The sequence below is a fragment of the Marmota monax genome, unplaced genomic scaffold, assembly GCF_021218885.2.
Source record: "Marmota monax isolate L192 unplaced genomic scaffold, Marmota_monax_Labrador192_F-V1.1 WCK01_AAM20220418_F8-fsc00001, whole genome shotgun sequence".
NCBI classification, from domain to species: domain Eukaryota; kingdom Metazoa; phylum Chordata; class Mammalia; order Rodentia; family Sciuridae; genus Marmota; species Marmota monax.
This window is the reverse complement of record NW_026693777.1, coordinates 26,038,369-26,065,931: the sequence shown is the minus strand read 5'-3', so window position 1 is coordinate 26,065,931 and position 27,563 is coordinate 26,038,369. Positions and strand designations below refer to the sequence as shown.

General features: G+C 41.9%; 1 protein-coding gene across 1 annotated transcript in view; it reads right to left on the bottom strand.

The window, feature by feature from the left end:
- Nucleotides 1-27,563, bottom strand: part of Rtn1 (reticulon 1) — a 228,934-nt gene that overhangs the window by 95,451 nt on the left and 105,920 nt on the right. Inside the window, exons 2-3 of the mRNA XM_046461713.2 lie at nucleotides 20,998-21,768; nucleotides 4,185-4,934 (exon numbers count right to left, since the gene is read on the bottom strand). Of these exons, the coding sequence (XP_046317669.1) occupies nucleotides 4,185-4,934; nucleotides 20,998-21,768 (1,521 nt within the window). The remainder of the gene's footprint in view (nucleotides 1-4,184; nucleotides 4,935-20,997; nucleotides 21,769-27,563) is intronic.

The following is a 27,563-nucleotide window of genomic DNA, read 5'->3' as shown; positions in this document are numbered from 1 at the left end:
TTGTATACATATAATTTACAAATGTAAGTGTTTATAGTATATAAACCATAAGCATATAATGTATGTATTTTTTGCCTACCTGTTGTAGCATTTCTATGGGATAAATTTCACCGTTTTTAAAGGGTATGAGTATTTAGAACTATAAATAGCTATTACCAGATTACCCTCCTACAACAGCATTTGGGTTCTGAAGGTTACAATTATGTAAGTGGAATAATGCTCTAAGACATTGCTTCATTTGCTTAGGAGGGGGACAGAGGAAGGAGAGGAACAGATTTTGACAAAATCTTTCTGACCTTTGGGGGGTCTATGGGATGTCCAACAAACAGTGGGGAAATGGGCTTGGAGCTCAGAAGAGAGGGCTTCTCCAAAGCAAGATGTGGGAGGTGCCATACACAGGGCAGTGGCTGAAGGCCTGCCAGGGTGAGATGGCCTGAGAGCAGGGATGCAAAGAGGCAAGAAAGATAAGCCAGGGCAACCTGAAGGCAGACAGCGAGAGATGGGAAAAGAGGTGAGGGAGGAAGGGGAGAGCAGGGAATGGAAAACATTACTGCAATAGGGGAAGACAAAGCTCTGAGAAGGAGTGAATTATCTCCAGGTGAGTTGATATTACCCCCAATTTTAATGTTAAATGAAATGCTACCAAACAGGATGCTTGATATGATATCACTTGTGCATTTAAAAATTTCTATATCCTGATTAGAGAAAATGTTTGAAAGGAACAATGATAAAAACAAAACAAAGCAAGACTATGGTTACTGAGAATTAGAAAACGAAGGGTAGATAGGGCAACTTTTTTTTTGTACAGTTTGAGTTAATAATTATGAACATTGCTTCTTTTTTTAAACTAATGTTTTAAATTGATCAGCAGTATGACCATAAAGGACAAAAAAAAAAAAAAAAAAAAAGAGGCCATTTGGCAAATAGGAAGTCATTGGTGACTTAGTAGAATGACTTTAGGTAGGAATGTGACAGCTAACTTCTATACCTAAAACACTGCTTCTCAATCTTTCATGAGCATAGGAATCAGAAAGGGATCTTATTAAAACACAGATTCCAATTCAGCAGGTCCTGGAAGGAGCCGAAGATTCCCCATTTCTTTTCTTTTTCTTTCTTTCTTTATTTGTAAATGGACACAATACCTTTATTTTGTTTATTTAGGTGTTTTGTTGTTGTTGTTGTTGTTTAATGAGGTTCTGGGGATCAAACCCAGTGCCTCACACATGCTAGGTAGAGAACCACTGAGCCACAACTCCAGCCCCAAATTCCCCATTTCTAACAGGCTCCCACATGGTGTCTATAGGGCTAGCCCAAGCACCGTACATTTGAGTTGCATAGTAAAGTAATCAGAAAACAGAGACTGGACTTCAAGGCAAAAATGATAACATTTCCCAAAGTGCTTCTACTAGAAGATGAACTCATAGGCATATCCTAATAACAAAGATTCTACAATTAAATAGTTTCAGTAAATGCCACATACCTATCCTGATGAGTCGTATTTGTGTTTTATTGAGAATTTTTATATTGGCTTTTCACTCAGACATTTCTAACAGTGCTACCCTTGAAGAATGACTCTTCAGAGTCTGACGTTCATAACAGGCTGTCCTACAAGGTATGGGGAAGCACAAATTGGAAACTAAAACATGAACAAAGAACTGTGTTTTGTTTCCAGTGCAAAAATAGCAGAGGTTTCTGAAAGGTGAGAAAGTTCTGAAAATAGACCTGGTTAGGGAATGTGCACCCATAAGCCTGCTGCTCCATAATGGTGAAAGCTATGATGCCATTAAATATCTGCTTAATCTTATTCTAAATATTTCTAGATGCTTCTGAAATTAAGCCCTGCAGAATTGAGATAGCTTCAAAGACAGGGGAACTGGTAAGTATTCTTGGTAAATGTATAAACTTGAATGCACTGAGATTGCCAGACACTTCAGTGGACAAGAGCAGGAAATCCAAAGGTTGACATGACCTCACTGCTGAGGGCAGTCACATTTGGCATGAACACACGACTGCCTAGTGACAGTGATTAAGAACAGCCTGGGGAAGGCTGGGTAGCACTCATTCTTCCTTACCTGCGGAGATGGAGCAGGTGAGACCAGAAGGAACCTCAGGGCTCAAATAACCTGCTAAAGGCACTGACTCATCTGTCCAGGGCCTCCGGTGCTTAGCTGTTCCAGAATGGCCTTTTAGAGTCTTTTCATAGATAGTGCAGCTGAGCAGTGAGTTTCAGTAGGAGACTAGATTTCAAAGGACCCCTTGGTGCACAGGAGAGCATAGGTTACTTACCTGGCATGCTTTAGTCTTTTGAAAAGACTGCTACTCTCTCCTAACTTTGAATCTTAGCAGGGAAGGGTCCAAGCCATACGGGAAAACTTGCACAGAGATTTAAATGGCACTGGATTGGCCATAAAAGATTCTGTGAAGCCCTTTCATTCACAGATGCAGCTTTTCCATTCCCTCAGCTCTTCATCAGATGTCTGGTCAGTCAGTCCCAGCTGTTGTACTCATCCCTCCAAATTTACTAGGGAGGGAAATGGAACTACAAAATTCCCTTTGCTCTTCAGATTTATTTGCCTTTGAGAATACACATATTTGAACAGCACTGGGTGCATGGTGATTATTTCAGGAACATTAGGGGAGAAAATGGAGATGCAGGCCTGTCACTGTATAGTGATATGAACACATACCCACCATGCCACAAGTTCAACAGTTCCAGTCCCAGGAGACCGAAGGTTGTTCTTGCTAATGTTCTTGCTTGTGGCTCCCTGAAAACTGCAGAGTTCTTCCCCACCACAGAGTGGTGGCAAAAGAATCCAAATGAGTTTTAATATTCAACTAACAAATACACATTTCTACTATTAAATTTGTCATCAAATATCCTCCTATTGTATATACTAAATATACTTTACACACCTAGGAGGATTTAGGAAATTAAAAGTCAATCATGTCACCTCATCAACACTGCACCACCACGATGCCCTTGGCTAAGCCAGCAGCAACCAAACAGCAAGTTATCTTTTTGTTTCATTCCTTTACATTATCACATTCTAATGTGTCCATGTTAAAGAATTTAGATGGTAGCTTCCAATCTATAATGAGAAAGATTGTGCCCTCCAAGTTGTTAGAAATCACTTTTAATTGCTAATCACTGAAGGTAGTAGATACGCAGGAAGGAGAGTATACCCTTCCTGTGAGTATACATTTATTCCCCAAATGCTAAATACTTCCAAAGAAACAAAAAGTAGAAGAGATGGTTGCCGGGGGACCTACAGTGAAGTTGTACTTTTAGGGTGTGTTTTGAAGTTCTACCTGGGAGTTCTCTACCCAGTGCAGTGCATTAACAAAAACAAAATCAGCAGAGCCTCATTTGTTCATATGACTCTTTGATTCCTGAATACTGAGATACAACTGCACTCAGGTGTGTTGGATGAGTTAGCAGCAAGGGAAAGAACTTCCTCTGTATATATATGCTTGGTAAATACAAAATTTCCACTTTATCTTTATTTGAAGATATTCAGGAGTTCTCAGAGAACACAATGACCAAATTAAAACCACCTTAGGTCTTGTTCAGAGACAGGAGAAATTCTGGAACCCACTGCTCCCTCTCTTTCCTGACTATCTAGGACAAAACCTGTATCAAGATCCAAATATCTTGCTCCTTAGGTAAGAGAAAAATGGAGCTGAGCTCCTCTTGGTCTGTTTAAGAAATACCTTTGGCTGGTCCCTGCTACTGGTGGGTTTGAATATGGAGGGACAAAGCTAGTCCACATCACAGAAGAGGCCAGAAACTAAACAGGAGCTAGGACAATAACAAGAAAAGCATCCCTTTCCAAGGGACTGGGAAACCCAGCCCTGGAATGAAAGGAAAGGCACATTCACTCCATTCAAGACCTCCTGGAGTGTACACAAAATTGCTCATTATTCAGAGTGCTTGGGTTCACTAGGCCACTGATGCTGGGAGCACGTGGCTTTGACACCATGGTCTGTCCCAGCTGCAAATCTGAATTCTCTCCTTCCTTCCCCAAAAGGGAATTGTTCTCCAGTCTATTGTCTGACCAGCATGATGATGACCACAGGGACAAACCAGACCACCTCCCGCCTCCCTGATGGATCCTTCAAAGAGCACCCAGGGGGAGAACACAAACCAGACAAGCCTACTCCCATCAGAATAGCTGTCACTTTACCTTTCTGCTTATTGAGAAATGGCAAAGGGGGTATGGTGTCAGGGCCTCGCGGTCCAGGGCCCTCTGTGGCCGACGGACTTTGGTTGGACATCGTTGCTTCTTCCCCAGGTTTTCGCTGCGGTGGGGACCCCTCGGGGGCTGAGGCTCGGTCTCCAGAGGGCAGCTCGGGGCCGGGCTGGGGGACAGCCGAGGGGTATGTGAAGGGGCCCTGCTCCACCAGGCCCCGCTGGCTGGGCGCGCGCTCCTCCGCCCGGGCGCCAGTCTCCTCCCGGATGGCGTCCAGGGCGCTGGGCTTCATTGGGGGCGAGTCCTGCTCCCGTTTAGGGCTCTCCTCCGAGGCCGAGGAGGCGTCACAGGACTCGATGATGAGCTCGCTGTCCAGCTCGGCCTCTCGCTCCTCTCTCAGGATGCTATACTGGATGGATGGGGAGGCAGGTGAAGGCGGAGGGCCACCCACAGGGCCGAAGGTCACGTAGCCCGAGGGCAGCGCATCCTCAGAAGCCATCGGATCCTCAGACACCAGCTCAATTTCCGAGTCCCCGGATTCTGCACTGCTAGCCTCAGGGTCCAGGGGACTGGGGATGGTTGGCAACCCGGACCTGGCCTTGGCCTCGGGTCTGTCGGACACCTGGCCAACCGGCCGTGGACTCTCCGTGGTTTCATATGATAACCCTTTTGCTTCTTTAATGGCAGTAATCAGCTCATCCTCCGAGATGCTGCATTTTCCCTGGGACTCCGCAGCAGATGATTCTGTCATCCCACAGAATGAAGAAGAGCCAGAGAGGCGCACACACGGACAGACAGATGGACAGAAAGAGAAAAAAATAAAACAAAATTTCATTAGACGATATGTTTTGTTGTTGCTTGAGAAACACATATCTCATTAGCACAAAAATAGTCTGTTTCCAGGGTTATGCTGGAAAGACAGGCCACCTGAACTTTTAGCTAATTATTATTGTGACCCAATTAATCAGTGTTTTATATTCCTATCCATCTTAATTCAGCCATTTTTTAAGATGGCCCAGCAATTTCTTAGTATCAGAACCTTGGTTGGGTTTTGGTTTGTTGGTTTCAATGAAGCAAAGATTTTACAAGTCTTTTTTTTTTTTCTTTTATTTCTTTCTTTTTCATTTCTGACTCTCTCAGGAGAATTTTTAAATTTCACACATTTCATCAGATAATCTGATGTGTATGTATATCTCTAATTGGGCCCCTGGATATGAACAAATCTAAAAATCATCCATTATCCCATGCCCATGGCTATTCATGTTTTCTTCTTTTATAAGACAAAGATAGATATTATGGAGCCTTGGATAGAACTTGACTTCTGAGCTTTACATTTTTCTTAAGAATCAATGTTTTTACTCCTTTTAAATAGCAAGTATTAGTAGATGAAGCAAGAAAGAGAGAGTGTTTTTTCCATTCCATCAAGCATCAATCCATTCCATAATCTGCCCCCTCCTGCAGAGCTTCCCACAGGGGCAGCCCTCTGCTGTTCTTCACCTCTTTTCACCTTCTCTTGAGAAGAACAAAATCTCAGAGTCACCCTGTCTCCTGGGTGAATGCCTGCCTTCTGCCTGATGTTTATCCAGATGGCATGAAGGCCACACTGGCAATCTCGCTGAGCTCTCTGTCCCTTGGATGAGTTGACCTGGGATCACCATGACAACAGTGTCCAGGAGCTTGGTTTTTTCCCCTGCCACTAAACAGGGCCTTATTTCAGAATTCTTTAGACAGTGGTCTCTGGTTCTTTCATGACTAGTTGTTCAAAATGTTCTTCAAAATGTTGAGGTCACTGGGGGGTGTGGGGAATAGATTATCTACAGCTAGACCACCATTGCTTTAGGATTGTGGGGAAATCCCATGGATACATCATTTTAGATGTTTCTAATTCTTTCAAAAGTAGAATTGACCTTATGCATCCATCTCTTATCTATTATTGATGGAGAATCTATGCTTTGTTAGGTCCTCTTCTAGGCATTTGGGGTGTATTAAAGAATGAGACAGGGAAGGGAAGATGGCGGCGAGGGGAGTGCATTGCCCCCGTGTGCTGCTTCACTGTGTGGGAGTGTGACAAGTCAGGACGGCTAAAGGATATCTTGTTAGGAATTTCCAGCAATAGTGGGGTGCGCCGGAACCTGGAGGAAGGATTTCCATCGCATGAGGATCGGCTACGGGGACTCAAACGCGAGAGGTTTGTCGCACGGAGGGTAAAACTGCTTATTCAGCAAATCGCCCCGCGGCTAGAGTCTGCAAGGCGCGCTGGGATAGAGACGCAGGGTTACAGCGCTGCAGTTTCTGCCAGACGCGCAAGCACCGCACTCAGGGCTGAATTCTGGGTTCGAGACGGGGAAGGAAGCGGTCCATCTCGGTTCTCCACACCGGTCAGACCACAGAGGAGGCCAGCAGCCACCATGTTGGTAAACTGACGTCACCACACCTGTTTTTGACTGACCGCAGCTCATTCAGCCATAGAACAGGTAATTTCAGGCTGCAATTCGCCTGCGGCTTGCAGACAGATTGCTAGGGTTCAGTGCCTGGGGGCTTCTTAAAATCTGATCTTATCGGAGTGAACACGGAGCGCGGGGCGGCCAAGTCCCGGCTCCCGGAACCGTCCCGGAACCGCCCTGGCTCCGGGCTGCGGAGCCTGCGGAGGCTGCTTCTTGGACCCTGCTAATATCAGAGCAAACACGAAACACCAAGAAGCCGAATTCCAGCTCCCGGAACTGAGCCCGCGGGGACTGCTTCTTGGAGCTTACACTTATAGGAGCTTACACCGAGCACAGAGCGGCCGAGTTCCGGCTCCCGGAACCGTCCCGGAACCGCCCTGGCTCAGGGCTGCGGAGCCCGCGGAGGCTGCTTCTTGGACCCTGCTACTATCAGAGCATACACCAAACACTAAGCGGCCGAATTCCGGCTCCCGGAACTGAGCCCGCGGGGGCTGCTTCTTGGAGCCTACACTTATAGGAGCTTACACCGAGCACGGAGCGGCCGAGTTCCGGCTCCCGGAACTTCCCTGGACCGGGGCTAGGAGCCCGCGGAAACTGTGTCTCGGTCCGGGTCCTGCTGAGGGCAGGTCAGGACTCACCCATTGCTTGGGTTGCCAGGCAAGGGGAACGAAATGCTGCCATTCGCATAGGATACCAACATGGCAGAGATCTGATGTCAGCAGAAAGCGGTGGAGGAGAGATCTTCATCAATACCAGCGGTGACATAAGCAGTTGGTCTCCTGGTAAGGGGGGTGAGGCTCAGTCACCCGAGTCTCCTCAATTTGTCCTCGAGCCGGAGGGAAGGAGCCGGGCCGCCGCCAGCCCCCGGAGCAGGCCCAGCGGCTCACCAGCGTGGTGACCGCGTGACCCCAATTGGAGAGGGGGCGGAGCGGAGCCGCCACCCACACCCGCCAGGTGGGCAGACCCACGACCCAGTAGTACATGGGCGTGGTAGGAGGGGCAGGGCAGAGCCGCCCTTCGCGCTTGCAAGGTAAACAGACCTGTGACAGCCTGGCGGGTCAGGCCCAGTGGCCTGCCAGTGTGGTACACACGTCACCCCAACTCGAGTAGGGGCAGAGCAGATCCTTATCCCACGCCCGGATCAGGCCCTGCCGGTGTGGTGGTCACGTGACCCCAATTGGAGTGGGGGTGGAGCGGAACCGCCACCCGTGACCGCAGGGTGAGCAGACCAGTGATCAACCTGCAGATCAGGCCCAGGGGTCCGCAGGCGTGGTAGGAGGGGCAGGGCAGATCCGCCGCCAGCGCCTTCAAGGTAGGCAGACCTACAACAGACCCGCGGATCAGGCCCAGGAGCCTGCCGGCGGGGTACAAACACCACCCTAATTGGAGTAGGGACAGAGCAGAGTCGCCTCCCTTGCCAGGAACAGACCCAGCATCCTGCAGGCGGGGTAGTCACGACACCCCAATTGGAGTAGGGGCAAAGCAGAGCCTCCACTCGTGCCCGAAAGGTGGGCAGATCTGCGACCGACCAGCAGGACAGGCCCAGTGGCCTGCTGGTACGACAGACACGACACCCCAATTGGAGTAGGGGCAGAACAGAGCCGCCACCAGCTCCCAGAACAGGCCCAGTGACCTGCCGGCGTGGTAGCCACGACACCCCAATTGGAATAAGGAGAGAGCAGAGCCGCCGCCCGCACCTGCAGGAAAGATACGCAAGCAGTATGAAAAGACAAGGAAAGAAAGGACCACAAGCAATGCAGGTCAACGCAACTTTAGAAGAGGTAACAGCTGCAGCAGATGGAATGTCAGATAAAGAATTCAGGATATACATGCTTCAGATGATCTGGAGTATCAAGGAAGACATTAAACAGGAAAATCAGACAATGAAAGATCACTTCGACAACGAATTACGCAAACAAATCCAGGAAGCAAAGGATCAACTATACAGGGAGATAGAGGTTATAAAAAACAAGCAATCAGAAATCCTAGAAATGCAGGAAGCAATAAACCAACTTAAAAACTCAATGGAGAATACTACCAACAGAGTAGAACACTTAGAAGATAGAACATCAGACAATGAAGACAAAGTATTTCAACTGGAAAAGAACATAGACAGCTCAGCAAGACTGTTAAGAAACCATGAGCAGAACATCCAAGAAATATGGGATAACATTAAGAGACCAAACTTAAGAGTCATTGGGATACAGGAAGGTACAGAGCTCCAAACCAAAGGAATGAGCAGTCTATTCCATGAAATAATACAAGAAAACTTCCCAGACTTGAAGAATGAGACAGAATCCCAAATCCTAGAAGCCTACAGGACGCCGAATGTGCAAAATCATAAGAGATCCACACCTAGACAAATTATAATGAAGATGCCCAACATACAGAATAAGGAGAGAATTTTAAAAGCTACAAGAGAAAGGAAGCAGATTACATTTAGGGGCAAGCCAATCAGGATAACAGCTGATCTTTCAACACAGACTCTGAAAGCTAGAAGATCCTGGAATAACATATTTCAAACACTGAAAGATAATGGGTTCCAACCAAGAATTGTGTATCCAGCGAAATTAAGCTTCAGGATGGAGAATGAAATTAAAACCTTCCACGATAAACAAAAGTTTAAAGAATTCGCAGCTAGAAAACCATCTCTTCAAAACATCCTAGCCAAAGTATTACAGGAAGAGGAAATGGAAAATAACAATGAAAACCAACAGTGGGAGGTAGGACAGTAAAGGGGGGGGGAAACAATCAAAGAGGAAAACAAACAATGTTTAGTAACAGAAATAAACAAATATGGCTGGAAGAACAACCCATATCTCAATAATAACCCTAAATGTTAATGGCTTAAACTCACCAATTAAGAGACACAGGCTAGTAGAATGGATCACAAAACAAGACCCAACAATATGCTGCCTACAGGAGACGCATTTGATAGGAAAAGACATACATAGGCTGAAGGTGAAAGGTTGGGAAAAATCATATCACTCATATGGACTTCGGAAACAAGCAGGCGTGTCCATACTCATATCAAATAAAATAGATTTCAAGCCAAAGTTAATCAAAAGAGATAAAGAGGGACACTACATACTGCTTAAGGGAACCATACACCAACAAGACATAACAATCATAAATATTTATGCCCCAAACAATGGTGCAGCTATGTTCGTCAAACAAACTCTTCTCAAGTTCAAGAGTCTAATAGACCACCACACCATAATCATGGGAGACTTCAACACACCTCTCTCGCCACTGGACAGATCTTCCAAACAAAAGTTGAATAAGGAAACTATAGAACTCAATAACACTATTAATAACCTAGACCTAATTGACATATATAGAGTATACCACCCAACATCAAGCAGTTACACTTTTTTCTCAGCAGCACATGGATCCTTCTCAAAAATAGATCATATATTATGTCACAGGGCAACTCTTAGACAATATAAAGGAGTAGAGATATTACCATGCATCTTATCTGATCATAATGGAATGAAACTGAAAATCAACGATAAAAGAAGGAAGGAAAAAGCATACATCAATTGGAGAATGAACAATAGGTTACTGAATGATCAATGGGTTATAGAAGACATCAAGGAGGAAATTAAAAAATTCTTAGAGATAAATGAAAACACAGACACAACATATCGGAATCTATGGGACACATTGAAAGCAGTTCTAAGAGGAAAATTCATTGCTTGGAGTTCATTCCTTAAAAAAAGAAAAAACCAACAAATAAATGATCTCATACTTCATCTCAAAATCCTAGAAAAAGAAGAGCAAAACAACAGCAAAAGAAGTAGAAGGCAAGAAATAATTAAAATCAGAGCTGAAATTAATGAAATCGAAACAAAAGAAACAATTGAAAAAATTGACAAAACTAAAAGTTGGTTCTTTGAAAAAATAAACAAAATCGACAGACCCTTAGCGATGCTAGTGAAGAGAAGAAGAGAGAGAACTCAAATTACTAGCATACGGGATGAAAAAGGCAATATCACAACAGACACTTCAGAAATACAGAAGATAATCAAAAACTATTTTGAATCCTTATACTCCAATAAATTAGAAGATAGTGAAGGCATAGATAAATTTCTTAAGTCATATGATCTGCCCAGATTGAGTCAGGAGGATATAGAAAACCTAAACAGACCAATATCAATTGAGGAGATAGAAGAAACCATCAAAAGACTACCAACTAAGAAAAGCCCAGGTCCCGATGGGTATACAGCAGAATTTTACAAAACCTTTAAAGAAGAACTAATACCAATACTTTTCAAGCTACTTCAGGAAATAGAAAAGGAGGGAGAACTTCCAAATTCATTCTATGAGGCCAACATCACCCTGATACCTAAACCAGACAAAGACACTTCAAAGAAAGAAAACTACAGACCAATATCTCTAATGAACCTAGATGCAAAAATCCTCAATAAAATTCTGGCGAATCGGATACAAAAACATATAAAAAAAATTGTACACCATGATCAAGTAGGATTCATCCCTGGGATGCAAGGCTGGTTCAATATACGGAAATCAATAAATGTTATTCACCACATCAATAGACTTAAAAATAAGAACCATATGATCATCTCGATAGATGCGGAAAAAGCATTTGACAAAGTACAGCATCCCTTTATGTTCAAAACTCTAGAAAAACTAGGGATAACAGGAACATACCTCAATATTGTAAAAGCAATCTATGCTAAGCCTCAGGCTAGCATTATTCTGAATGGAGAAAAACTGAAGGCATTCCCTCTAAAATCTGGAACAAGACAGGGATGCCCTCTCTCTCCACTTCTCTTCAACATAGTTCTCGAAACACTGGCCAGAGCAATTAGACAGACGAAAGAAATTAAAGGCATAAAAATAGGAAAAGAAGAAATTAAATTATCACTATTTGCAGATGATATGATTCTATATCTAGCAGACCCAAAAGGCTCTACAAAGAAACTATTAGAGCTAATAAATGAATTCAGCAAAGTGGCAGGATTTAAAATCAACACGCATAAATCAAAGGCATTCCTGTATATCAGCGACAAATCCTCTGAAATGGAAATGAGGACAACCACTCCATTCAAAATATCTTCAAAAAAAATAAAATACTTGGGAATCAACCTAACAAAAGAGGTGAAAGACTTATACAATGAAAACTACAGAACCCTAAAGAGAGAAATAGAAGAAGATCTTAGAAGATGGAAAAATATACCCTGTTCATGGATAGGCAGAACTAACATCATCAAAATGGCGATATTACCAAAAGTTCTCTATAGGTTTAATGCAATGCCAATCAAAATCCCAATGGCATTTCTTGTAGAAATAGAGAAAGCAATCATGAAATTCATATGGAAAAATAAAAGACCCAGAATAGCAAAAACAATGCTAAGCAAGAAGTGTGAATCAGGCGGTATAGCGATACCAGACTTCAAACTATACTACAGAGCAATAGTAACAAAAACAGCATGGTACTGGTACCAAAACAGGCGTGTGGACCAATGGTACAGAATAGAGGACACAGAAACCAATCCACAAAACTACAACTATCTTATATTTGATAAAGGGGCTAAAAGCATGCAATGGAGGAAGGATAGCATCTTCAACAAATGGTGCTGGGAAAACTGGAAATCCATATGCAACAAAATGAAACTGAATCCCTTTCTCTCGCCATGCACAAAAGTGAATTCAAAATGGATCAAGGAACTTGATATCAAATCAGAGACGCGCCGTCTGATAGAAGAAAAAGTTGGCTACGATCTACAGTCGGTGGGGTCGGGCTCCAAATTCCTCAATAGGACACCCATAGCACAAAAGTTAATAACTAGAATCAACAAATGGGACTTACTCAAACTAAGAAGTTTTTTCTCAGCAAAAGAAACAATAAGAGAGGTAAATAGGGAGCCTACATCCTGGGAACAAATCTTTACTCCTCACACTTCAGATAGAGCCCTAATATCCAGAGTATACAAAGAACTCAAAAAATTAGACAATAAGAGAACAAACAACCCAATCAACAAATGGGCCAAGGACCTGAACAGACACTTCACAGAGGAGGACATACTGTCAATCAACAAGTACATGAAAAAATGCTCAACATCTCTAGCTGTCAGAGAAATGCAAATCAAAACCACCCTAAGATACCATCTCACTCCAGTAAGATTGGCAGCCATTAGGAAGTCAAACAACAACAAGTGCTGGCGAGGATGTGGGGAAAAGGGTACACTTGTACATTGCTGGTGGGACTGCAGATTGGTGCAGCCAATTTGGAAAGCAGTATGGAGATTTCTTGGAAAGCTGGGAATGGAGCCACCATTTGACCCAGCTATTCCCCTTCTTGGTCTATTCCCTAAAGACCTAAAAAGAGCCTGCTACAGGGACACTGCTACATCGATGTTCATAGCAGCACAGTTCACAATAGCAAGACTGTGGAACCAACCCAGATGCCCTTCAATAGACGAATGGATAAAAAAAATGTGGCATTTATACACAATGGAGTATTACTCTGCATTAAAAAATGACAAAATCATAGAATTTACAGGGAAATGGATGGCATTAGAGCAGATTATGCTAAGTGAAGCTAGCCAATCCCTAAAAAACAAATGCCAAATGTCTTCTTTGATATAAGGAAAGTAACTAAGAACAGAGTAGGGACGAAGAACAGGAGAAGAAGATTAACATTTAACAGGGATGAGAGGTGGGAGGGAAAGGGAGAGAGAAGGTAAATTGCACGGTAATGGAAGGAGACCCTCAGGGTTATACAGTGGAGGGGGTAGAGAGAGAGGAGGGGAGGGGAGGGGAGAGGTGGGGAGGGGGGAGGGTGGATGATGGGAAAGGCAGCGGAGCACAACAGACACTAGTATGGCAATTTGTAAATCAATGGATGTGTAACTGATGTGAATCTGCAATCTGTGTATGGGGTGAAGGTGGGAGTTCATAACCCACTAGAATCAAAGTGTGGAATATGATATGTCAAGAAATTTGTAATGTTTTGAACAACCCACAATAAAAAATTAAAAAAAAAAAAAAAAAAAAAAAAAAAAAAAAAAAAAAGAATGAGACAGATAACTACTTCTATTCTAGTCACATAATGCATATATATATATATATATATATATATATATATATATATATATATATATATATATATGAAATGTTAGATGATTAGTGCTGTGGGGAAAGGGAGAGTAGAGTAAAGGAATCAGGAGTAAAGGCATCAGGACTGTGGGATGAGTTTACAATTTTAAAAAGGAAGGTCAGAATAGGCCTTATTAAGAAATGAAACTATCTTTAACACTTGAAGAAGGTGAAAGAGTGACTCATGAAAATATCCAGAAAAATAGCATGCCAAGAGGAGAGTGCAGACACTGCAAAGGCCTGGAGGTGGGAGCTGCAGTGATTTCTAGATATTGAAAAAAAAGCTGTTATGTCTGGGGGAATTGAACGAGGGGATAATAGAATAAGAGGTCAGAGTCATAGAGGGTGGGGTTAGATCTCATGGGGTTTTTACTCTGGGTAAAAAAAAAGAAGTAATTGGATGGTTTGGGGTAAAGAAATGATATGATTTATTTTATTAAGTGACTTAAAGCAGCTGTCTTTGTGAGCAATTCATTATTCTCTTCCCAGGTTTTAAACAACAGCCTTCCCAACTCACTCCATCCAAGGGGATTTTCCTGTTCCCACCATTCTGAATTACTATCACTACTCACAACTTTCTCTCTCTCTCGCTCTCCTACAGAACAAGAAGAAACCAGGACAGAATGACCTGACTGGCACAAAAATTCCAGAGGAATGGAGAGGAGGTAATTTAGGGAGTTGTATTTGAACTGTCTTCAGATATAAATCCAGCCTTGAAAAGCAGAGATTGTGGGAGGGAAAGGGAGAGAAAAGGGAAATTGCATGGTAATGGAAAGAGACCCTCATTGTTATACAAAATTACATATAAGAGGTTGTGAGGGGAAAGGGGGAAAAAAAAACAAGGGAGAGAATTAAATTACAGCAGATGGGATAGAGAGAGAAGATGGGAGGGGAGGGGAGGGGGATAGTAGAGGATAGGAAAGGTAGCAGAATACAACAGTTATTAATATGGCATTATGTAAAAATGTGGATGTGTAACCGATGTGATTCTGCAATCTCTATAGGGGGTAAAAATGGGAGTTCATAACCCACTTGAATCTAAAGTATGAAATACGATATGTTAAGAGCTATGTAATGTTTTGAACAACCAATAAAAAATTTTAAAAAAATAAATAAAGAAAGAAAGAAAGAAAGAAAGAAAGAAAGAAAGAAAGAAAGAAAGAAAAGCAGAGATTGTCCAAGAAGAGGGAGCTCTGGAGCAAAGAGGAATGTGGAAAAGTAAGGGGTATGTTCAAAGAATGGCTGTTTCAAAAGTTTAACTGGGGTATTGAGGAAATGTTACCAGATGATGTGGCTGAAAAGGTGAACAGACCCCTGGTCATAGAAGGCCCTGGAAACTTTTAGTTTAAAAGTCGTAGGCAACAGGAGGTCCACTTCATGCTTTAAATATAAATCTTGCTGCTTAACCACTAATAGCCTATTTCAAAACCGACATTCTCTTTCCTCCCTCTTCTCCCTCTGTCCCTCCCTAACTGTGGGGGAAGTAAAATCAACATTCTCCCTGTCCTAAGGCAAGTTATCTCTTCTTCAGCTCACTCCCCACAACATAAAGAACCTTCAGACCTGGAGACTGTCTGACAACTGTAACATTTACTTTATCTACTTAACGATACTTCATGAAAATGTTACTTGGAAAACAGGCCTTGTATCCCCCCCTTTTATAAGCCCTTGCTCTCCCTGGAAACTAGAATCACAGCCTCTGAGACTAGACTCCACTGCCTTTCTCATTTGCTAGTAAAGCAATAAAACTTTTACCTTTTTCTCAAAACCTTGTCCTGATTATTACATCAGCACTGGGGACAAAGACCAAGCTTTTGGTTTCAAATACTTTATCAGATAGGCATTAGTGGGTCCTGGAAGAGTTAGAATAAACTAAGGAATAAACTAAATCAGTAGAGTTAGAATAAATTAAATCAGTAGAGGGAAGAGGATCCATCAAAAGGATGCTACTATAAGAGCTGAGGACAGACATTATGACAACCTAATAAGTGTGGATGGCCCAGGATGAAAGGGGAAGAAAATTCAAGCCCTGTGACCTTAAAGGGAATCTGTCCTTACTATGAGTCAAAAGGGAGCCAAGAACTCTTATAGACATTGCCCTTCATTTTATCCCCCTGGTACCAGAAATTGAACCCAGGGGCACTTAATGACTGAACCACTCCCCCATCCCTGTTTATTTTTTATTTTGAGACAGGGCCTTGCTAAGTTGCTGAGATGGGCTTTGAACTTGAAATCCTCCTGCCTCCCTCCCAAGTTTCTGAGATTATACGTGTGAGCCACTGTGGCTGGCCCTTCCTTCTTAATACAAACTTAAAGTGCTTTTTAAAAATGCTAGGAGGAATCAGAGAAATGTTTAGTACAAAGTAGAAATATTTCTATCTCTATTTAAAGCCTTTTGGACCTCCAGTTAAGATTTTGGTTATTATATATGAAGACTGACACAGCAAAAGTAGAAACTGTCAATTAAAAGAAATCAAATAGAATATGAAAACTGGGAAAGTTGGAATTACCCTGTCTAGGGTGATGTGTTGCTGCTGATAATCAAAATGCCAAGAAAGAAAAACAAAGGCAAAGGCTAGTGACTGACTGTGAATGGTGCTGTCATTTAGATCCTCCCTTTTTTCCAAGCTTGTCTCAACATCCAAAGGGATCATTTGAAAACCCTAATCTGAACCTGCTGCCGTTCCCCCATTCCTCCCATTCTGGCCACCCTGGACATCCTCAGGACAGGACCTGTGCACTGACCATTCCTGCAGCCTGCCACCTTTTCCTCAGATATCTGTGTGGCCTGATCTATCACTCCGTTCAGGTCTCTGCTCAGAGCCACCAGTTTGGAGAAGCCTTTCCTCAGCACCCCACCACTCTCTGCCCTATCGTTTACCCACTGTTACTCTATTGCATGGCCATTGTAACTGCCTGATGTTAAATGAAATCTTTATTTGTGTATGTCTTCTTAACTGGGATGCTAGCTCCACACAAGGGGGACTTTGTTGTCAGTCACCACTGTATCCTTAGCAGAAATGGATGAAGTAAATGGTGGACAAATGTTTGCTCAATGAATAGATGAATGGATGAATAATGATGCCACTTCCCAGCTTAAAGCTCTCCAATGATTTCCCATCATATTTGAAAAGAAGCTCAAATTCCATATCTACAGTCTAGACTCTGCCTCACTCTCCAACCATATTCTGTGCCACAGAACAGTTGTGTTCTCCCTTGCTCCTTTACACCATGGCCTTATTTCAACTCTTAAATAACACAGCCTCAGGTCTGCACATTGGTTGTCCTCTCTACCTCGGAGCCCCGGTCTTTGAATTGCGGGCTCCTTATTCTCATTCAGATCTCAGATCTCATTCAGATCCCTTCCTCAGAAAGGTCAGGCCATTTTTGACCCTTCTTACTCCCAACCCTCTATCACTCTTTACAAGTACTCACACTTTGTGAAATTACTCTATGACAAGTTTGATTTTTATTGTCCATCTCCTCGGACTAGCTGGTAAGATCCACAAGGGCAGGGACCTTGTACATCTTATTTGCAATGACTCTGGTGCCTAGCACATTTCTGACACATAGAAGTCAGTCAAAAAGTATTTTTTGAAAAAAGAATGGATTTTTCAAAAGGGGTGGGAGAATTATAGACCTCATTTATGTAAGGAAATATAAACAGTAGTTTTGAAAGAGTTTGAATTAATTTATGTCTGAAGCAACTAATGAATCATTGCTTTGAACTGCATAGCCTCAGATAGCTAGATTGCCCTTTTAGGTTTCTCTCAGTATAAGGGTGCTGAAAGACATGCCCATTTGCAGGTGGCTGCTGTTGATGGGGCAGATTCCATTCATGGCGTGGGATTTATGGGTTTGATAGCTTTGAATTTAGATGTCTGCTGCCCTGGGGTGATAGAAATATGGGCGTACTCAACAGCCTTGAGACACCAGCTGTCCTAAGGATGAAAAAGATATTTCGCAAATAGATAAGCCTTAATTATCCTGTTCCTACTGACTTTGTTTACCTTGAAGAACACTTCCTGACAATAGATCCTTTGATGTCTTCCCCTTAAATAAAGAATTTGCAGGCCTTTTTTCCTTTGTTCAAGAACAGACCCATCAGGTCCAATCTGCCCACCAGGCCCCCCACTATAAACTATTTTCATGTCTTTTTTCTTTTATTTCTTATTAATCATTTCCAACTTTTAGTTTCTCAGCTGGCTCATACCTCCGTGCATTTATCTAATCCATTAAATAGGACACAGTGACAAATTTACTTTTGACTGCTTATTTTTTATTATTGTGCTTTCTGAAGCTAGCACATCAAGCAACACTCAAGACTCAGGACTGCCATACTGAGCTTGTTTTGTGTTTGTGGTGGAAACAATGTGAGGTTGACATATCAGTGGTCTGGTGCATCACATTTACTACATTTTTCTAAAATGCTTCAATTTTTTTTTAATGACTGTCCTTTGCTGAAAAGAAACTTCTAATATCTGTTTTCCACCTCAGGGTATATTATTTAACAAGATGGAAATATTTAAATATGCTGGAGAATGTTACAAAATGGTATCATCTATTGGAATTCAGGGAAATATATTAGACTCCTTGCTTAAATGTCAGAGTCTATAGCTAAAACTATTCAACATTAGAATTCTTCTCCAATTATTTTCCAGATTTGATGATTTCCTTACTTAGTAAGCATTGATAAACTGAACTCCTTTTGCATAGAATGCTTTTCTTTCCCTCAATTTCTACATAGGATTATATGTAATTCTTGGTATGTTTTCTGGGAGCACTAGAAATGGTAAAGCAATCCGAGACCCAGGAGGTGTCTTATCTTCCCATTATCCCTGGGCAGAGTCCCATGATGCCAGGGTTCACAAGAAGAAGATTAGTGAGTACTGTAATCTCTTGTAATAAAAAGAACAAGGAGAGAGACCTCAGTAACAAGCTGGTCCTCCCATCATTCCTGTAATACCATTTTTATCTATTGTTATTTGACTTGGATATTTTGATGTGGGATGGGTATGGAAAGAGGAGTTGAACATGGGAGAGAACTGTGTCATAGGTCAGGAGACTTTCTCTTTCTTGAATAAATCTTGCTTAGAATGCATATTTGGTGGAACTACAGAGAAAACTATTGCTCTGACCCCAAGTAGGCAATCCAAGACCAGGAAACTTAGATCACATAAGCCAAATCTGTCTTTGTTTTCCCTTGAAGTTGCTCCAGACTCCAGTGAGCTTTGGCTACTGAATACCTATAACAATGGACCCCATATCAAGTTTTTGTCACCTGCTTTGTAAGCTATAATTTTTACATGATTTGGAAGTGCTATGTAAATGCACTGGGGCATTTCACTCTTCCTGAGGAACATCCAGTGTTCTTCAGGACTGACCACAGACAGTCTAGAGTTCTGGAAAACACATGTGATTATATAGCTTACATCTTCAGAGCATCACGTATTTTCACATCATGGAAGAAGGGTTTTCTTTGCATTGCCAGAAAGAGTACAAAGAGGCTTTGAGTCCCAGGTATGTCCCTATCTCATGCTGTAGGCTGGGACGAGTCACATCTAATCCACTTGGAGCCACCAATATCCAAATCTCAATTAATGCCTTGTGTTTTGTTCACTATGTCCTCACACCTCCATGTATTTGCATCTCCTTGGATTGGGAAAACCCACCCTCTTTCACCTATTTGGTTCCTCCTGCTCTTTTGAGAGCCAATCTCAGTCTTAGTTCACCTAGGAAGGCTTTGGACTCCAGTGTTCATCAGCCCTCTGTGTTTCCCTGTCTCAGAACACAAATCACACCAAAGCAGACTTTTTTCTTTGTTGTCTGTCCCACTTAAGGATGGGAACAAGGTTTTTTTTTGTTTGTTTGTTTGTTTTAATTACCTCTTCACTTGTGCCCCCTAGAATACATGACCTGAAGAAAATGTGTACAAAGTGTTTGCTGAGTGAATAAATGAATTAGAAAGTCAGAGACTTGGTGCAGGAGATGTTGTTATACGGGTCACAGGAGCTTTACAGTTGAACAAGTCTGAGGTGACACTGGGAAAGAGGAGGGAATGCATGCTGAAGTTTTTAGGGAAATAGGAGAGGAAGGTCCTTCTTTAAACCTACTCTGTTCTAATACTTGGATTTGGGCTTCGCCAGGCTGTCGGGGCACTCACTTCTCTCCTTGAGGCTGTGGTTCCATTTGGAGCTTCATTGGAAGCTTTTTCACCTGAGAGGCTTACCAAGGTTCTTTTGGGTACTGTTAGAACACCAGCCAACTGAGGCATGGGAAGATTCAAGGACCTCTCAGGGTCCTTTCCTCCTGATGCCTCATGGGCACTGGTGAGCAGTAGAGATACAAGAGGCTAGAGAGAGGCTGAGTGGTATTACAGAGAGCAGGGATGAGTGGGACAGGGCAGGCTGAGGAAGCTCCTGCTACCACCCTGGCCTTTCACCCTGGCACATGAGGTCTCCTTTGTGATTGAGAGAACAAGTCTGTGTGTGGTTTAACACCTGCTTTGAGTCAGAGTAGGAGAATGTTCAAATTGAAAAGATCAAGAGCCTAGTGAATTCTAAACTTTTTGTTCTAACAAAATAATATTATTTAGTCAAAAAAAAGAAACTGTTGAGCAGAACTTCAATACACTAAAGAAATTAAAATGGTTCAGGTGAGATCGAAGGAGAGGGAAGAAATGCTCTTTGTTCAGGTTTCCTCTCATTACCTGTAACAACCTTGTTAGAACCTGAAGCCACTACGCCCTCCTCCATCATGGTACAGACTTAGAGCTAGGGCCAGGCATGTCCAAGTATCTGAGGGAGGAAGCCCAACCAGGAAGTGCTCCCCATGATGCCTTCAGGAGACCCGGGTGTCCTGGAGGAATGGTAACCTAGAAGTAGGCAGCACCCGGCTCTGTGCTCTGAACACTAGGACCACATGAGGACATTGATGTTCCAGTGTCATCCTGACCTATCCCCTCAATTGAAGAAAGAAGAATTTTACCCAGAAAATCTGATAGGACTGAAAGGAAAATCCCAGATCTCAACTTTATATGGACACAGGCCTGGAAAAAGTTGCATGCTAATTAAATCAGTTAAACTAAATGAGATTTAAGGGGACCAGGTAGCCCAGTATCTTGAATATAATTCTTCATTCCTTAGTCAGTTTTTTTTTTGTTTGTTTTTTTTTTTTTTTAGGAATTTAGATCTCCATATGCTGAGATTTCCCAAGACAGGGAAGCTCAGCACGTTTACCTGTTCCAGAAGATGGAGGAGTGACAGATCCTGGGCTGTCATCTTCAGGCTCTGAGACAGTGACAGTGGGTACTGTGTCAGGACTTGGCTTCAGACAGATATCTTGCTTCTCTGGAGAGTTCTCTTGAGTAACAGCTGTGAAAGAAGTTTCGATCTCTGTCAGCGTGATTTTGACTGGGGCAGTGATCAAGGGAGCACTGTGCTGCCCCTCTGAGAGATCATCTGTGTAAGGAGCAAAGGTAGATTCTTCAAATAAGTGGTCCTTGATGACTTTTCCCTCCACAGGAGCTGGTTTGTCAGGTCCACGAACCCCTTCTGGTTCTGTTGAGATTTCAGTGTCTTTGTTCTTAAAATCCAAGTCTTTTTCTTCTAACTCTGGGTGATGCTGCTCCTGACCTTTCCCCTTCTCTGGCCTGGTTATGTCCATGTATTTATAGGCTTCCGCTTTCATCTGGTCCAGGGGGTCGACTAGGATCTTGTTCACTTCAGTGGACTCTGCAGGCGTCATTTCTATTCCAGAATCCGAACTGAATAAGCCACGAGACTCCATCCCAGGCACATCTGGTAAGGAGGCGCCAGGAGTCCCCAACTCCTCAGGGTTCTCTGAAGTGGAGATGTGGCCATTTTCCTTCTGAAGAATTCCAGTGAAATATGTAGAATCCTCCTGGGGTGCGTAAGAGATGTCAGAAATCAGAGACGTATAACATGCTCCTTCCCCATCTTGCCGTGTTGTTGAGGACTGATCCAGGGCACTGGAGACAGCAGCCATGCCTGTCAATCAAAACAGCAACAGGCTGTGAGTGGGGTACCTGAGTTCAGATCTCACTCCTGCCTAACCCTCCAGCCAGCCCTGCCTCACAGAGGAACAGCATCCATTCTTCTCAAGAATGTGCCCTTGGATCACTGGCGGCAAACTAATTTTCTTTGTCTCCCTGATAGGCCACATCTCTGGTGTTTTCTAAGGGGCAGAGCCCAATGACTCATATAAGCTTCCAGGTCCAGAAACAGATTCCAGAGGACTAGAAAAGTGATTTTTAACATCTACTACTTCAACACACAGTAACAATTTAATAAAAAATAAACCCTCTTCCCAGCTAAAGTCTTAATGGCTCTTTAAGTAGAGGTGGAAATGTAGGTAAATTGGAAATACAATAGTGTAGTTGGCTACTCGGGATTTGGGCTTCACCAGGCTGTGGGGGTACTCACTCCTCTCCTTGAGGACTAGTCTTGGAGACTTGAAGAGCTGGGAGGGGCCACAGGAGACCCTTGGCTCTGCCCTGCCTCTCGGGGACTTCTGTTCCTTTTGGATGGGCTCCATCCATTTTATTTTTTAAGGTCCTCAGGGGTCTCCTAGTTCTGGGCCTCACCCCAAAGTTGTTATCACCTTAATGCTGTATTTCCTTATTTCTTCGGGTTCCTCCCTCATTTTGTTTTCCTCTTTCTTCACTCCTCTACTACCAAATGCTTCCTTTCCAGTTAAATCAAATGCTCTCCTTCCTTCCACCGGTGGTGCTAAGGGCAAAACAAATTTCCAAGTTTGAGTCTAGAGAATGTTTTAACCTTGCCATCATTTTAGCAAAAAAAAAAAAAAAAAGTATTAATAGTGAACAGAAAAAGAAACCCCTCTATTGTTTACCCTCTATCTCCGTCTAATGTAACCCGGCAAATAGAACAAGTCCTGGCACATAGTAGGTACTCAGTAAATATTTGTAAAATGAGGAAAACAATTATGAAGTTTAGAATTGTCATAAAATTCTGCCAGAGTATAAAACTAACATTTTTTAAGGATTTACTGTGTGGTAAGCAGTAGAATTTTTACCTACTTCTTTTTAAAAACAATTTAGTGATAATTTATAGCAATTTTGTAAATTAGATTTCACACTCTGAACACCTGTGTACAAACACATCACACATATGCATAAACACATACAACGCACACACAGGATCCACAGTATAAAAGCCCTTGAAACACATTCGAGAATAAACCGGACTAAGGCACCAACTCCTACAAAAATAATCAAAGTAGTATTAGTAACATAATAAGACCAATAGATGTGAGTGCTTGCTACAGCAGTTGTAATTTCAAGCTTTTCATTTATTTTGACTCATCTATTCATTGACTCAATCCTTGAAAGTTGGCAACATTGTTAGTTTCATCTTCTAGATGAGAAAGCTAAGAAACAAAGGGTTAAAGAACTCAGCTGTCCTGGGCAGTAAGTGGTGGAATCAGGATTCAAACCCAACCAATAAGCCAGGAAATCTCTAGGAATGCTTTGCACCTCCTTAAATAAGTTTGTAAAGTTGTTTTTCCCTAAGTAATTTTGCTTTAGCATTAAGAACAATAAATGTAACTTTTGTCTTTCCCTAGCTTCTTGCAATAACATTTTTTTTTTTTGGTCCATGGGGAATGGAATAACACAAAACCTCTTCCCCTGCTTGCACTCTTCTGTCTCAGCATTTTGGCATTAGCTGTTTTCCTTTCTTGGAACTATCTTCCTCCAGATACTCGAATACCTGATTCCTTTATCTCTAAATCTTGGCTCCAATGTCACCTCCTTAAGGAAGAGGAATTAGATCCTGTACCTCAAATCACAACCTGCTCTGCACTCCTTACTCCCTGGGAATCCTGTTCCCTTCTACCCTTCTCTCCTTTTTTTCCCCTTTTATCACTTATCTCCTTCTCATATATTGTATAACCAACTCTTTTATCTACTATTTATCAATTTTCCCTTCTTGCTAGGTATGCTCCAAAAGACAGGAATATTTGACTATTTTGCTCACTAATGTAACCCGGCAAATAGAACATGTCCTGGCACATAGTAGGTACTCAGTAAATATTTGTAAAATGAAGAAAATAATTATGAAGTTTAGAATTAAACATGAACATCAGAGTTATGTGAGAAGACGTGTTAGAAGTTCCCCCAAGTTGCTAATAACACTCACTTCATTCACCAAATGGCCAGATTTGTGAACAACAGACCAGTTCAAATCTGTTCTTTTCAGTTAGGCTTCTAATAGCACTTTCTCAAAAAAAGACTGCCTCAAAACAAACAAACAAAAAAATCACTCAATCGTAAAAGGAATAATAGCAATGATTGGCCATATTACCCAAACATACATTGACCACCAAAAGAAAAGTGATGAAATTTACATCCATGAGTGTACACACACCTTTACCCTATAGAATTCTTAAAATTTATTTCATTATATCACTCAGCCTACAGGTAGACCTCACTGGAGGCAGGGAAATTAATCTGAGATATTTCACTGCAGATATTTGCATCCTGAGATTCTCTGCCACAATTATTTGCAAGTAAGGAGTTTGTCCAAGGGTATTATTAGTCTGGAGGTGTGGTAAGTGAGAAGGGAATGCTCCACTGTCATCATCAAACTGTCCCATTGCATTCCATCAAAAGCTTCCATTGCAGGGGCCACCATAGGGCTCCTGAACACTATCGCCTGTACCAGGCATGCTGAATATCCCTCCAGCCCATTGTCTCCTGACCCCAGAGTTATTACACTCAACACAAAGGTCTCTTGTTCAGCACCCAGACTAGGACTCTGCCCTGTCTGACTGGGTAATCCTTCAACTTTATAGCCTGGTGTTGAAGAGCAGCCTCCCCTGCTCCTCTTACTTACTCTCCACTCCAGGCATGCAAAGCCCTTCACAGTCTCACACTTGTTTGACTAGATTTTCTAGCCTTTTTTCACTCTCCAGTTCAAACATTAAGCTCCAGTTATAAACAGGTCACCACTTCTCTGACACTTCATCCTTCCAGTGTCTACATACAAATCTCCCTTTAACTTCAAGCCATTAAAAATGGCACCTGCCTATAATCCCAGCAGCTCAGGAGGCTGAGGCAGGAGGATCCCAAGTTCAAAGACAGCCTCAGCAAAAGCGAGGCACTAAGTAACCCAGTGAGACCCTATCTCTAAATAAAATACAAAATAGGGCTGGGGATGAGGCTCAGTGGTCAAGTGTCCCTGAGTTCAATCCCCAGTACCCCCAAAAAATAAAAAGAAAAGGAAAAAACAGGTAACAATCTTTAAATGCCACCTCTTCCATGAGGAAATTACTTCATCCATTTGGGCTGCTTATAACAAAATTACCATAAACTAGATAATTTATAAACAACAGAAATTTATTCTGGAGACTGGGAAGTCCAAGATTGAGGTACTGGTAGATTCATTGTCTGGTTTTGCTGTAACCTCTCATGGTGGAAGAAGTGAGGGATCTCTGAATGATCTCTTATATAAGCACAAACCTTATGACCTAATCACCACACCAATGTCTTCTCTTTCAAATACCATCACATTGAGGATGAAGATTTCAACACATAAATTTTGGAGGGGGTACAAATACCCAGATCATAGCACTGACCATACTTCTAGGGCCAGACTCTTATTTTTCTCTTTCCTCACTCTTATAGCACTGAATTTATACTGCTTATGTGGCCTATATGACATATGACATACATGTCCGTGTTATCTTCTAAATTTTTCAGCTCCTGGAGTTTGAGGCTTATGTCGGCATACTATATTATACACAGTAGAGGTCCAATACCAGATGAATAAATGAATGAATGGCCAATCAATCAACCAATCAATCACTAGACTTATTGTAAGCAGCTACTGAGTACAAAGTAGGACTAATTAATGCAAGTTACAAAGAGCACATTTTAACGTGGCATGTGAGAAGTAGGGTAAGAATTGAGTTATTGGCAACGGAGAGGGGCTCCATCTGAGAACAAGAGTGTTCTGATCCTGGTTGACCCTCAGACAGAGGTCAGAATCTGTCCAGGCAGGACCTAGTGTATTGTGGAAAGTTAGATGTAAGAACCACAGAGGTTCTTTTCAACTTGCCATGATGTTTGTATTGATTGGATGTCGCTGTCTGACACAGCTTCCTTACTTCTTCCTTTCCTCTAAAACATAATCAATATAATTTTCCCTGAGATGATGCCTCAGAGAATAACTGAGAGACCAGAATCTTGATTGCATCTATATTTTTTAAGAGACTATAACTAGAACCAACAATTGGGAAGAACTGCTAACCCTGAAATGTTTATATTGCCAGCTTTGTCTCACTCAGAAAGCCCACTACGAAATTCGAAGGACCCCTTTCACACTCTACAAATACTGCCAGCTAGAGGAAGAGGAACAGTCATTTGAGCAAAGCTAGTGCCAATCACAATCCCAAAAGACACAATCCTAAACACCATAGTCCCAAGTGTTGAAAACTCAAAAGATCAAAATCCCTGCAGTCTAAAGTTACATATATATAAAAAATCACAATCTCAAAAGACTAGAATCCCAAATGTTGAAATCCTGAAAGTCCAAATCCCCCAAATCACAATTCTCATGGAATAAAAGAGGCAATGTAGAAAGTTTTGACTGAGTTCTGGGGAAGGGGCTGGCATCTTTTTAGATGTACACAGAATAGCTGTATCCTATGAGATGCCCTGATACCAAAAGATGATGAAGCATGATTTGGGGTATATCTGTGAGAGAGTTTTAGAGATTAGTGTCTGAGTCTCAGTGGACTAGGTGGGGCAAGGTCTACCATGTAGAAAATGGATGTGAATGCATTGTCTGATAAGAGTCATGGCCCTAAAAGAAAGAAAGCAGCTATTCATCATGATGTAATACTTCAAAATATAGCTAATGGTTGTAAAAGTAGGCCAAGCTATGGACTACCGCCAGACAACTGCTTATAATCTATGCCTATAATATAGTTTTTCATTCTCTTTTGTTATTCTTTTCTCCCCATTATTTTACATTGTTGGCATGCTTTTTGCAATTTATAATCCTATGTATTTCAGATTTACATCACTTCCTATACTAAAGGATAAATTTGTATTTCTTGAAAATTTTATTTCTTGAAAGCACATTATCACAATGCTGACTTTGTGTTAAGCATTGTGCATGTACATAAAAATGTTGAAACTTCTCAATAACTGAAGGAAGGTCATTTCTGTTCACTTGCATTTGTGAACAATTAAATTTCTCCAGATCTCATCTCTTTGGGCAGCTGTATGGTGATAGTGGCCTATTGTAGTTTTTGATCAATCTCTTCAAAAAGACTTGGTTGTCTTGTCAAGTTTCTCAGATAACCACAGTTATAAAGCTGAGCGCACACAATCACCAACCATAGTGACATGCATTTATATATTTTGCTTTTTGACTTATTTCTTTATGTGTAGAACTTTGTCTGCTCATAGATATTATGCTCTTATGCTGTCACTGGTATACCTGAGTGTTTTGACTTGCAAAAAACATGAGTTATTATTGTCTATTTTATTGTACAAAGTGGACTATGCAATGTTCTGTCATGTTTTTATTTACTTTTCAAGTCAATCTCTTATTAAAATGTAAATACATACATTTTCACTAATCTTTATTATAGTTTTCAGAAATTTCTTTTTGGGATTTTTGATCCTTCTGGATTTCAGACTTCAGAGATTTGATCTTTTGGAATTTTAATTCTTGGGATTATGGTATTCAGAATTGTCTCTTTCAGGTTTATGGCCTAAACCTGTGTAAATCACACATATAATTCTTTTAAT